We start from the raw sequence: 14,929 nt of genomic DNA, 5'->3' as shown, positions 1-14,929 counted from the left end.
AGACCATAGAAAACTGTAGAACAAGTACTTGATTGTTTTTGTGAGGTATACTTTTTTGTAAGATATATATTTTTGCTAGGTGTATACTTTTTGTGAGGTGAGTTATATAGTTTTAAGCAAGAGGTTCCCAGCTGGAGAAAAAAACTTGATGTTATAAATAAAGGTAGTAACTACTTGTTAAAGGCGAAAGGGGGCGGGGCCCCTACAGGGGAAATATGGGTAAATCTTAGCCTACTCCTTAAAGTGTGGGTGATGGAATTTAAATCTAGTTGGCATGAAGCATCTCTAGGCCAATGTATAAGTAAAGGGTGTGGCCCCCATTGGGGTAAGTGGGCAGGCCCTCAATGATGATAAATATTTAGAAGACCTCTACTAAAGTAAGGATAAAAGGGATTTTAATTTATTTATTTAAATGAAGGATGTGTTTTAGAAAGCACTCCATATATAAAAGGTTTAGAAAGTACTCCATATATAAAAGGTTTAGAAAGTACTCCATATATAAAAGGTTTAGAAAGTACTCTATATATAAAAGTACTCCATATATAAAAGGTTTAGAAAGTACTCCATATATAAAAGGTTTAGAAAGTACTCCATATATAAAAGTACTCCATATATAAAAGGTTTAGAAAGTACTCTATATATAAAAGTACTCCATATATAAAAGGTTTAGAAAGCACTCCATATATAAAAGGTTTAGAAAGTACTCCATATATAAAAGTACTCCATATATAAAAGGTTTAGAAAGTACTCTATATATAAAAGTACTCCATATATAAAAGGTTTAGAAAGTACTCCATATATAAAAGGTTTAGAAAGTACTCCATATATAAAAGTTTTAGAAAGTACTCCATATATAAAAGTACTCCATATATAAAAGGTTTAGAAAGTACTCCATATATAAAAGGTTTAGAAAGTACTCCATATATAAAAGGTTTAGAAAGTACTCCATATATAAAAGGTTTAGAAAGTACTCCATATATAAAAGGTTTAGAAAGTACTCCATATATAAAAGGTTTAGAAAGTACTCCATATATAAAAGGTTTAGAAAGTACTCCATATATAAAAGGTTTAGAAAGTACTCCATATATAAAAGGTTTAGAAAGTACTCCATATATAAAAGGTTTAGAAAGTACTCCATATATAAAAGGTTTAGAAAGTACTCCATATATAAAAGGTTTAGAAAGTACTCCATATATAAAAGGTTTAGAAAGTACTCCATATATAAAAGGTTTAGAAAGTACTCCATATATAAAAGGTTTAGAAAGTACTCCATATATAAAAGGTTTAGAAAGTACTCCATATATAAAAGGTTTAGAAAGTACTCCATATATAAAAGGTTTAGAAAGTACTCCATATATAAAAGGTTTAGAAAGTACTCCATATATAAAAGGTTTAGAAAGTACTCCATATATAAAAGGTTTAGAAAGTACTCCATATATAAAAGGTTTAGAAAGTACTCCATATATAAAAGGTTTAGAAAGTACTCCATATATAAAAGGTTTAGAAAGTACTCCATATATAAAAGGTTTAGAAAGTACTCCATATATAAAAGGTTTAGAAAGTACTCCATATATAAAAGGTTTAGAAAGTACTCCATATATAAAAGGTTTAGAAAGTACTCCATATATAAAAGGTTTAGAAAGTACTCCATATATAAAAGGTTTAGAAAGTACTCCATATATAAAAGGTTTAGAAAGTACTCCATATATAAAAGGTTTAGAAAGTACTCCATATATAAAAGGTTTAGAAAGTACTCCATATATAAAAGGTTTAGAAAGTACTCCATATATAAAAGGTTTAGAAAGTACTCCATATATAAAAGTACTCCATATATAAAAGGTTTAGAAAGTACTCCATATATAAAAGGTTTAGAAAGTACTCCATATATAAAAGGTTTAGAAAGTACTCCATATATAAAAGGTTTAGAAAGTACTCCATATATAAAAGGTTTAGAAAGTACTCCATATATAAAAGGTTTAGAAAGTACTCCATATATAAAAGGTTTAGAAAGTACTCCATATATAAAAGGTTTAGAAAGTACTCCATATATAAAAGGTTTAGAAAGTACTCCATATATAAAAGGTTTAGAAAGTACTCCATATATAAAAGGTTTAGAAAGTACTCCATATATAAAAGGTTTAGAAAGTACTCCATATATAAAAGGTTTAGAAAGTACTCCATATATAAAAGGTTTAGAAAGTACTCCATATATAAAAGGTTTAGAAAGTACTCCATATATAAAAGGTTTAGAAAGTACTCCATATATAAAAGGTTTAGAAAGTACTCCATATATAAAAGGTTTAGAAAGTACTCCATATATAAAAGGTTTAGAAAGTACTCCATATATAAAAAGGTTTAGAAAGCACTCCATATATAAATGGTTTAGAAAGTACTCCATATATAAAAGGTTTAGAAAGTACTCCATATACAAAAGGTTTAGAAAGTACTCCATATGTGAAAGGTTTAGAAAGTACTCCATATATAAAAGGTTTAGAAAGTACTCCATATATAAAAGTTTTAGAAAATACTCCTTATATAAAAGTACTCCATATATAAAAGGTTTAGAAAGTACTCCATATACAAAAGGTTTAGAAAGTACTCCATATATAAAAGGTTTAGAAAGAACTCCATATGTAAAAGATTTAAAAAGTACTCCATATATAAAAGGTTTAGAAAGTACTTCATATATAAAAGGTTTAGAAAGTACTCCATATATAAAAGGTTTAGAAAGTACTCAATATATAAAAGGTTTAGAAAATACTCCATATATAAAAGGTTTAGAAAGTACTCTTATACAAAAGGTTTAGAAAGTACTCCATATATAAAAGGTTCAGAAAGTACTCCATATATAAAAGGTTTAGAAAGTACTCCATATATAAAAGGTTTAGAAAGTACTCCATATATAAAAAGGTTTAGAAAGTACTCCATATATAAAAGTACTCCATATATAAAAGGTTCAGAAAGTACTCCATATATAAAAGGCTTAGAAAGTACTCCATATATAAAAGGTTTAGAAAGTACTCCATATATAAAAGTACTCCATATATAAAAGGATTTTGACAAAATTTGACATGATTCACCTCTTGGTCAAGAAAAGTCAATATTATATAAATGAAAGGTTTTACTCACCTGAAGGCAGGATGGATAGGGCCCAATAGTAGAAAAGGGAGGATTACATCTGAAAAGGCTACTCCTTAAGTAAAGATGAATAGATTTTAACCTGATGTTATGGGAACCATCCCTGTGCCAGGTTTGACTGTTTTAACAGTTAATGGTTTCGGGCCTCTAGGGCAAGTCTGAATAAACTGATACTGTTACAATAGGTGTCCAGGCTAAATGCCTGTCACTAATATAGCTTCCTACAGGAAACAGTCCTGTTAACAGAACTTCCTGTTATCAAACATGTGACAAAAGGGTGAGGACCATTCAATCCTTGGTGAAGGGCCAACCCCGAAAAGGTTGTTGATGATTATACAGTTGTGGGATCGCACAATGTTACACGATGTGCGGTGTGCACACGATGTGTGCACGGTGTGTGAATGATGTGTGCACGAAGTGCGAATGATAAAAAATAAATTGGACGATCATTGCTTGTGCGGTAACAATCGTGGTTGGTGTAAATTGAGGAATGGCTTAACATGTTTAGTATGTTTCTATATTCTGTCTATACTTTCTTAAATGTAGAAATGGTGATTTCGACCTTAATCGACACAGGTAAAATAACAACACAGTCTCGGCAACACAGGTAAACATAGCCACTTTGTACCTGGACCGTAATTTTCCCCCGCCCGGGGCACTTACGTAACTCGCCAAGGTGTGAAAACCAGGTGAAGGGGAGCTATAGACCAAAACAAATGCAAATAACAACTATGAAACGTCCAGTTGTGTTTTCATAACGGTCATACGTTATCACATATCACTCAGCTCTATGTGTCAGACAAAGACCAGGTAACACTCCGGTCACTCATCAAATTGTTATTTACCTGTTCTGTTACCGAGGAGCCAAACCCATTCTTGACAGTCTAACGCTTACTGTATACTGTGTTACACGCATTGTAAAATTGTACATAATCTCAGTTATAGAGATGAGAGAATTACAGTAATATATACAGTGTACATTATTGCATACAAGCCTTCCGTATTTTTTTTCATTCCGTAATATTGATCAACAAATTGTACCAAATCGCACAGTTGTGCGGAGAGAAGCGCACAACGGGGCGAACGATTGTTAAATCACACAGTTGTGCGCATCATGTGTGGATGATGTATGGACGGTGTGTGAACGATATATGCACTGTGTGCTTACAGTATTTTTGGTGCGTTGTGCGGTCACACAACTGTATCATTATGAGTAATGGGATTTTGAAATTATACTTGGAACTTGGATATGTTGTGTTCCTGATCACAATTGAATAAAAATTGTATAAAAGAGTTATGACCCAACTGAGAGCAGATAAAGAAAAAAAGAAAATAACATTTTTTTATATCTGCATCAAGACTGTCTATATTTGGTAAATGATTGAGATTTGTTATGCACATTTAGGAAACAGAAGATGGACATACAGCTAGTCCCCCTCGTGGCAAGTCTGGATATGAAAATAGTGGCTGCACCAGCTATCACTTACACACCTAAGGAGGATAGTCAGATTCCAGTAAGTAAAACTTATTTTCCAAAATTAAAAATGATTGTTAATATCAATATCACCCTGTCAAAGATTATGTTTTGGCCCGATCCCCTTCACCCTGTCAAAGATTATGTATTGGCCCCATCCCCTTCACCCTGTCAAAGATTATGTATTGACCATATCCCCTTCACCCTGTCAAAGATTATGAAATGGCCCCATCCCCTTCACCAAGTCTGAGATTATGTATTGGCCCAATCCCCTTCACCAAGTCTGAGATTATGTATTGACCCCATCCCCTTCACCCTGTCAAAGATGATGTTTTGACCCCATCCCCTTCACCCAGTCAGAGATTATGTATTGGCCCCATCCCCTTCACCCTGTCAGAGCTTATGTTTTGACCCCATCCCATGTATTGACCCTATCCCCTTAACCCTGTCAAACATTATGTATTAACCCCATCCCATTCACCATGTCAGAGATTATGAATTTGCCCCATCCCCTTCACCAAGACAAAGATTATGTATTGACCCTATCGCCTTCACCCTGTCAAAGATGATTTATTGACCCCATCCCCTTCACCCCGTCAAAGATGAGTTTTTGTCCCCATCCCCTTCACCAAGACAAAGATTATGTATTGACCATATCCGCTTCACCCTGTCAAAGATTCTGTATTGACCCTATCCCCTTAACCCTGTCAAACATTATGTATTGGCCCCATCTCCTTCACCCTGTCAGAGATTATGGTTTGACCCCATCCCCTTCACGCTGTCAAAGATTATGTTTTGGCCCCATCCCCTTCACCTTGTCAAAGATTATGTATTGACCCTATCCCCTTCACCCTGTCAAACATTATGTATTGACCCCATCCCCTTCACCCTGTCAGAGATTATGTTTTGACCCCATCCCCTTCACCAAGTCAGTTATTATGAATTGGCCCCATCCCCTTCACCAAGTCAGAGCTTATGTATTGGCCCCATCTCCTTCACCCTGTCAAAGATTATGTATTGACCCTATCCCCTTCACCCTGTCAAAGATTATGTATTGACCCCATCCCCTTCACCCTGTCAGAGATTATGTATTGGCCCCATCCCCTTCACCAAGACAAAGATTATGTATTGGCCCCATCTCCTTTGATCTGTCAAATATTATGAATTGGCCCCATCCCCTTCACCAAGACAAAGATTATGTATTGACCCTATCCCCTTCACCAGGTTAGAGATTATGTATTGACCCCATCCCCTTCACCGAGTCAGAGATTATGAATTGGCCCCATCCCCTTCACCAAGACAAAGATTATGTATTGGCCCCATCTCCTTTGATCTGTCAAATATTATGAATTGGCCCCATCCCCTTCACCAAGACAAAGATTATGTATTGACCCTATCCCCTTCACCAGGTTAGAGATTATGTATTGACCCCATCCCCTTCACCGAGTCAGAGATTATGAATTGGCCCCATCCCCTTCACCAAGACAAAGATTATGTATTGGCCCCATCTCCTTTGATCTGTCAAATATTATGAATTGGCCCCATCCCCTTCACCAAGACAAAGATTATGTATTGACCCTATCCCCTTCACCAAGTCAGTTATTATGTATTGACCCCATCCCCTTCACCCTGTCAGAGATTATGTATTAGCCCCATCCCCTTCACCAAGTCAGTTATTATGTATTGGCCCCATCCCCTTCACCAGGTTAGAGATTATGTATTGACCCCATCCCCTTCACCAAGTCAAAGATTATGTATTAACCCCATCCCATTCACCATGTCAGAGATTATGAATTGGCCCCATCCCCTTCACCAAGACAAAGATTATGTATTGGCCCCATCTCCTTTGATCTGTCAAATATTATGAATTGGCCCCATCCCATTCACCAAGACAATGATTATGTATTGACCCTATCCCCTTCACCAAGTCAGTTATTATGTATTGACTCCATCCCCTTCACACTGTCAAAGATTATGTATTGACCCTATCCCCTTCACCAAGTCAGTTATTATGTATTGACCCTATCCCCTTCACCAAGTCAGTTATTATGTATTGACCCTATCCCCTTCACCCAGTCAGAGATTATGTATTGGCCCCATCCCCTTCACCCTGTCAGTTATTATGTATTGACCCCATCCCCTTCACCAATTCAGTTATTATGTATTGGCCCTATCCCCTTCACCCTGTCAGTTATTATGTATTGGCCCCATCCCCTTCACCCAGTCAGAGATTATGTATTGACCCCATCCCCTTCACCGAGTCAGTTATTATGTATTGACCCCATCCCCTTCACCCAGTCAGTTATTATGTATTGGCCCGATCCCCTTCACCCAGTCAGAGATTATGTATTGACCCCATCCCCTTCACCGAGTCAGTTATTATGTATTGACCCCATCCCCTTCACCCAGTCAGAGATTATGTATTGACCCCATCCCCTTCACCAAGTCAGTTATTATGTATTGACCCCATCCCCTTCACCCAGTCAGAGATTATGTATTGACCCCATCCCCTTCACCAAGTCAGTTATTATGTATTGACCCCATCCCCTTCACCAAGTCAGTTATTATGTATTGACCCTATCCCCTTCACCAAGTCAGTTATTATGTATTGACCCCATCCCCTTCACCAAGTCAGTTATTATGTATTGACCCTATCCCCTTCACCAAGTCAGTTATTATGTATTGACCCCATCCCCTTCACCCAGTCAGAGATTATGTATTGACCCTATCCCCTTCACCCTGTCAGAGATTATGTATTGACCCTATCCCCTTCACCCAGTCAGAGGTTATGTATTGACCCCATCCCCTTCACCCAATCAGAGAATATGTATTGACCCATGGGCTTATTGCAGGATAAATATGGTTATATTTGTGATAATGTCCATTGCCAAGGATTATAATGTCTTTGCCTGAGGATCCTTTTATTGGAAGTCCTCATCAACATTTTATATGTAACTATATACTATTGATACTGTTTCAGATATTAGTCTGTGGTCACACAATCGAACTCAATGCTTCAAGTGACATAGACTTTTTTATCAGCACCAATCAAGTCCATCTTCTGGAATGCTGGATTAGCCAATCAAAAGTAGTGTTACTGCCACCAAAGATACAAAAACCAGATGATGAAATGGACAAGGTTGATGAGATTAAATCAGATCACATGACCTATGATAGCGGCATTGGGAGTGAGAGTTCGGCCTTAATCTTACTGAAAGGAGTTTCTCCCATTCCCTTACACCACATGGCAACCCTAGAACATGTTCAAAGTCCCAAGTTTGTGAACCCGTTTGACCTACTGTTGACAGCGGGTCGAATTTCTTGCACTGTATACACACACAAACTTCTAAAGGAGGATTATCACGCCAACAAGACTCAGGACTGCAGAGATGATGCCGACTCACCAGGAAACAAGTCCTCTCCACAGGAAGGGTCGGAGTCTGAGAGAAACAGATCTTCATATTCTTTTCTGAATATTCATGATGTGTACCGGGACACTGAAAAGGTCATAAGGTCAGGGAGCTGTGTGATCCAGCCCTTTCTGTATGTATACTTCTCCCAACCGCACACAGTTCTGAAGTGCCACCATGTGGAACAGACGTTTGAAATGTCATGCTACGATATCCTGATAAAGGGAGCTGCATCAAATCTGATTGAAGCAGGTAAATATGATGTTAAAATGGTAAAAAAACCACTCAGATTTACGGGTGGAAGGTCAAGGTTTTACCAAACGTGATTTTTTTTATTACCCCAAAACATGTTTACATATGTCCATTTCTTAACAGTTCAAGGAATTGCCTTAAATGTTCAATAGCCTAAATACCTGGAGATATTGATGAATGAAAGACCTCTATTGCTTTGTACTTCTTTTAGGCATTATTTCATGTAAATTTACTTAAGAGTAATGACATATCATAATTATTCAAAATCCTTTAAGGTTAACATATGATAAAATATATTACTGCTACCTTTAGTACCCTAACCACTTCCAGCAACAATAACCAAACACTGAAACACATTTGATCCCTTTTGCAGATGATAAGAAAATCATTCCAGACTGTTCCGATTTCCAACTTTACTGGATAGAGACAAGGGCAGGGAAACCACACCCTAAAACGGGTATACCACCTAGCCTCTACACCCTCAGGGTCAACAACTTCCTCAAGGACACAGGTAAGTTAGCAATACCCTATCACAGGTATACCTCCCAGCCTTTACACCCTCAGAGTCAACAACTTCCACAAGGACACAGGTAAGTTAGCCATGCCCTATCACAGGTATACCTCCCAGCCTCTACACCCTCAGGGTCAACAACTTCCTCACAGACATAGGTAAGTTAGCCATACCGTATCAAAGGTATACCTCCCAGCCTCTACACCCACAGGGTCAATAACTTCCTCCAGGACACAGGTAAGTTAGCCATGCCCTATCACAGGTATACCTCCCAGCCTCTACACCCACAGGGTCAACAACTTCCTCAAGGACACAGGTAAGTTAGCCATGCCCTATCACAGGTATACCTCCCAGCCTCTACACCCACAGGGTCAACAACTTCCTCAAGGACACAGGTAAGTTAGCCATACCGTATCACAGGTATACCTCCCAGCCTCTACACCCTCAGGGTCAACAACTTCCTCACAGACACAGGTAAGTTAGCCATACCATATCACAGGTATACCTCCCAGCCTCTACACCCTCAGGGTCAACAACTTCCTCAAGGACACAGGTAAGTTAGCCATACCCTATCACAGGTATACCTCCCAGCCTCTACACCCTCAGGGTCAACAACTTCCTCAAGGACACAGGTAAGTTAGCCATACCCTATCACAGGTATACCTCCCAGCCTCTACACCCTCAGGGTCAACAACTTCCTCAAGGACACAGGTAAGTTAGCCATACCCTATCACAGGTATACCTCCCAGCCTCTACACCCTCAGGGTCAACAACTTCCTCAAGGACACAGGTAAGTTAGCCATACCCTATCACAGGTATACCTACCAGCTTCTACACCCTCAGAGTCAACAACTTCCTAAAGGACACAGGTTAGTTAGCCATGCCCTATCACAGGTATAACACCTAGCCTCTCCACCCTCAGGGTCAACAACTTCCTCAAGGACACAGGTAAGTTAGCCATACCCTATCACAGGTATACCTACCAGCTTTTACACCCTCAGAGTCAACAACTTCCTCAAGGACACAGGTTAGTTAGTCATGCCCTATCACAGGTATACCTCCCAGCCTATACACCCTCAGGGTCAACAACTTCCTCACAGACACAGGTAAGTTAGCCATGCCCTATCACAGGTATACCTCCCAGCCTCTACACCCTCAGAGTCAACAACTTCCTCAAGGACACAGGTAAGTTAGCCATACCCTATCACAGGTATACCTACCAGCTTCTACACCCTCAGAGTCAACAACTTCCTAAAGGACACAGGTTAGTTAGCCATGCCCTATCACAGGTATAACACCTAGCCTCTCCACCCTCAGGGTCAACAACTTCCTCAAGGACACAGGTAAGTTAGCCATACCCTATCACAGGTATACCTACCAGCTTTTACACCCTCAGAGTCAACAACTTCCTCAAGGACACAGGTTAGTTAGTCATGCCCTATCACAGGTATACCTCCCAGCCTATACACCCTCAGGGTCAACAACTTCCTCACAGACACAGGTAAGTTAGCCATGCCCTATCACAGGTATACCTCCCAGCCTCTACACCCTCAGGGTCAACAACTTCCTCAAGGACACAGGTAAGTTAGCCATACCCTATCACAGGTATACCTCCCAGCCTCTACACCCTCAGGGTCAACAACTTCCTCAAGGACACAGGTAAGTTAGCCATACCCTATCACAGGTATACCTCCCAGCCTCTACACCCTCAGGGTCAACAACTTCCTCAAGGACACAGGTAAGTTAGCCATACCCTATCACAGGTATACCTACCAGCTTCTACACCCTCAGAGTCAACAACTTCCTAAAGGACACAGGTTAGTTAGCCATGCCCTATCACAGGTATAACACCTAGCCTCTCCACCCTCAGGGTCAACAACTTCCTCAAGGACACAGGTAAGTTAGCCATACCCTATCACAGGTATACCTACCAGCTTTTACACCCTCAGAGTCAACAACTTCCTCAAGGACACAGGTTAGTTAGTCATGCCCTATCACAGGTATACCTCCCAGCCTATACACCCTCAGGGTCAACAACTTCCTCACAGACACAGGTAAGTTAGCCATGCCCTATCACAGGTATACCTCCCAGCCTCTACACCCTCAGAGTCAACAACTTCCTCAAGGACACAGGTAAGTTAGCCATACCCTATCACAGGTATACCTACCAGCTTTTACACCCTCAGAGTCAACAACTTCCTCAAGGACACAGGTTAGTTAGCCATGCCCTATCACAGGTATACCTCCCAGCCTCTAAAACCTCAGGGTCAACAACTTCCTCACCGACACAGGTAAGTTAGCCATACCATATCACAGGTATACCTCCCAGCCTTTACACCCTCAGGGTCAGCAACTTCCTCAAGGACACAGGTAAGTTAGCCATGCCCTATCACAGGTATACCTCCCAGCCTATACACCCTCAGGGTCAACAACCTCCTCCTGGACACAGGTAAGTTAGCCATACCATACATATCACAGGTACACCTCCCAACCTCTACACCCTCAGGGTCAACAACTTCCTCAAGGACACAGGTAAGTTAGCCATACCGTATCACAGGTATACCTCCCTCAGGGTCAACAACTTCCTCAAGGACACAGGTTAGTTAGTCATGCCCTATCAAAGGTATACCTCCCAGCCTATACACCCTCAGGGTCAACAACTTCCTCACAGACACAGGTAAGTTAGCCATGCCCTATCACAGGTATACCTCCCAGCCTCTACACCCACAGGGTCAACAACTTCCTCAAGGACACAGGTTAGTTAGTCATGCCCTATCAAAGGTATACCTCCCAGCCTCTACACCCTCAGAGTCAACAACTTCCTCAAGGACACAGGTTAGTTAGTCATGCCCTATCAAAGGTATACCTCCCAGCCTATACACCCTCAAGGTCAACAACCTCCTCCTGGACACAGGTAAGTTAGCCATACCATACATATCACAGGTACACCTCCCAACCTCTACCCCCTCAGGGTCAACAACTTCCTCACAGACATAAGTAAGTTAGCCATACCCTATCACAGGTATACCTCCCAGCCTCTACACCCACAGGGTCAACAACTTCCTCAAGGACACAGGTTAGTTAGTCATGCCCTATCAAAGGTATACCTCCCAGCCTATACACCCTCAGGGTTAACAACCTCCTCCTGGACACAGGTAAGTTAGCCATGCCATACATATCACAGGTACACCTCCCAACCTCTACCCCCTCAGGGTCAACAACTCCCTCAAGGACACAGGTAAGTTAGCCATACCCTATCACAGGTATACCTACCAGCTTTTACACCCTCAGAGTCAACAACTTCCTCAAGGACACAGGTTAGTTAGTCATGCCCTATCAAAGGTATACCTCCCAGCCTATACACCCTCAGGGTTAACAACCTCCTCCTGGACACAGGTAAGTTAGCCATACCATACATATCACAGGTACCCCTCCCAACCTCTACACCCTCAGGGTCAACAACTTCCTCGAGGACACAGGTAAGTTAGCCATACTATATCACAGGTATACCTCCCAGCCTCTACACCCACAGGGTCAACAACTTCCTCAAGGACACAGGTACGTTAGCCATACTGTATCACAGGTATACCTCCTAGCCTCTACACCCTCAGAGTCAACAACTTCCTCAAGGACACAGGTAAGTTAGCCATACCGTATCACAGGTATCCCTCCCAGCCTCTACACCCACAGGGTCAACAACTTCCTCAAGGACACGGGTAAGTTAGCCATACCATAGGTATCACAGGTACCCCTCCCAGCCTCTACACCCTCAGGGTCAACAACCTCCTCCTGGACAGAGGTAAGTTAGCCATACCATACGTATCACAGGTACACCTCCCAACCTCTACACCCTCAGGGTCAACAACTTCCTCAAGGACACAGGTAAGTTAGCCATGCCCTATCACAGGTATACCTCCCAGCCTCTACCCCCTCAGGATTAACAACTTCCCCCAGGACATAGGTAAGTTAGCCATGCCCTATCACAGGTATCCCTCCCAGCCTCTACACCCTCAGAGTCAACAACTTACTCAAGGACACAGGTAAGTTAGCCATGCCCTATAACAGGTATACCTCCCAGCCTCTACACCCTCAGGGTTAACAACTTCCTCCAGGACATAGGTAAGTTAGCCATCCCCTATCACAGGTACACCCCCCAGCCTCTACACCCTCAGGATTAACACCTGCCTCCAGGACATAGGTAAGTTAGCCATGCCCTATCACAGGTATGCCTCCCAGCCTCTACACCCTCAGGATTAACAACTTCCTCACAGACACAGGTAAGTTAGCCATGCCCTATCACAGGTATCCCTCCCAGCCTCTACACCCTCAGAGTCAACACCTTCCTCAAGGACACAGGTAAGTTAGCCATACCGTATCACAGGTATACCTCCCAGCCTCTACACCCACAGGGTCAACAACTTCCTCAAGGACACGGGTAAGTTAGCCATACCGTATCACAGGTATGCCTCCCAGCCTCTACACCCACAGGGTCAACAACCTCCTCCTGGACAGAGGTAAGTTAGCCATACCATACGTATCACAGGTACACCTCCCCTCAAGGACACAGGTAAGTTAGCCATACCGTATCACAGGTATCCCTCCCAGCCTCTACACCCACAGGGTCAACAACTTCCTCAAGGACACAGGCAAGTTAGCCATACCATAGGTATCACAGGTACACCTCCCAGCCTCTACACCCTCAGGGACAACAACCTCCTCCTGGACAGAGGTAAGTTAGCCATACCATACGTATCACAGGAACACCTCCCAACCTCTACACCCTCAGGGTCAACAACTTCCTCACAGACACAGGTAAGTTAGCCATGCCGTATCACAGTTTTCCCTTCCAGCCTATACAACCTCAGAGTCAACAACTTCCTCACAGACACAGGTAAGTTAGCCATGCCCTATCACAGGTATGCCTCCCAGCCTCTACACCCTCAGGATTAACAACTTCCTCCAGGACATAGGTAAGTTAGCCATGCCCTATCACAGGTATACCTCCCAGCCTCTACACCCACAGGGTCAACAACTTCCTCAAGGACACAGGTAAGTTAGCCATGCCCTATCACAGGTATCCCTCCCAGCCTCTACACCCTCAGGGTCAACAACTTCCTCACAGACACAGGTTAGTTAGCCATACTGTATCACAGGTACACCTCCCAGCCTCTACACCCTCAGGGTCAACAACTTCCTCACAGACACAGGTAAGTTAGCCATACGTATCACAGGTATACCTCCCAGCCTCTTCACCCTCAGGGTCAACAACTTCCTCAAGGACACAGGTAAGCTAGCCATGCCCTACCACAGGTACACCTCCCAGCCTCTACACCCTCAGGCCATAGGTATCACAGGTACACCTCCCAGCCTCTACCTTCCTCAAGGACACAGGTAAGTTAGCCATGCCCTATCACAGATATACCTCCCAGCCTCTACACCCTCGGAGGCAACAACTTTCTCAAGGACACAGGTAAGCTAGACATGCCCAATCACAGGTACACCTCCCAGCCTCTACACCATCAGGGTCAACAACTTCCTCACAGACACAGGTAAGTTAGCCATACGTATCACAGGTATCCCTCCCAGCCTCTACACCCTCGGAGTCAACAACTTTCTCAAGGACACAGGTAAGCTAGCCATGCCCTATCACAGGTACACCTCCCAGCCTCTACACCCTCAGGGTCAACAACTTCCTCAAGGACACAGGTAAGTTAGCCATGCCCTATCACAGGTACACCTCCCAGCCTCCACACTCTCAGGGTCAACAACTTCCTCACAGACATAGGTAAGTTAGCCATCCCCTATCACAGGTATACCTCCCAGCCTCTACACTCTCAGGGTCAACAACTTCCTCACAGACATAGGTAAGTTAGCCATACCCTATCACAGGTATACCTCCCAGCCTCTACACCCTCAGGATTAACAACTTCCTCAAGGACACAGGTAAGTTAGCCATGCCCTATCACAGGTATACCTCCCAGCCTTTACACCCTCAGGATTAACAACTTCCTCCAGGACACAAGTAAGTTAGCCATGCCCTATCACAGGTATACCTCCCAGCCTCTACGCCCTCAGGGTCAACAACTTCCTCAAGGACACAGGTAAGTTAGCCATGCCCTATCACAGGTATACCTCCCAGCCTCT

General features: G+C 42.3%; 1 protein-coding gene across 4 annotated transcripts in view; it reads left to right on the top strand.

Annotated features, from left to right (window-relative positions):
* Positions 1-14,929, top strand: part of LOC110441630 (vacuolar protein sorting-associated protein 13B-like) — a 59,920-nt gene that overhangs the window by 30,980 nt on the left and 14,011 nt on the right. For all 4 annotated transcript variants that reach the window (XM_021484824.1, XM_021484825.1, XM_021484822.1 and 1 more), the window contains exons 9-11: positions 4,544-4,652; positions 7,593-8,274; positions 8,648-8,785. In XM_021484824.1, coding sequence (XP_021340499.1) covers positions 4,544-4,652; positions 7,593-8,274; positions 8,648-8,785 — 929 coding nt within the window. The remainder of the gene's footprint in view (positions 1-4,543; positions 4,653-7,592; positions 8,275-8,647; positions 8,786-14,929) is intronic.

Source organism: Mizuhopecten yessoensis, unplaced genomic scaffold (genome assembly GCF_002113885.1).
Source record: "Mizuhopecten yessoensis strain PY_sf001 unplaced genomic scaffold, ASM211388v2 scaffold716067, whole genome shotgun sequence".
NCBI lineage: Eukaryota > Metazoa > Mollusca > Bivalvia > Pectinida > Pectinidae > Mizuhopecten > Mizuhopecten yessoensis.
Note: the sequence above shows the minus strand (reverse complement) of the source record. Positions and strands in the feature narration are given on the sequence as shown.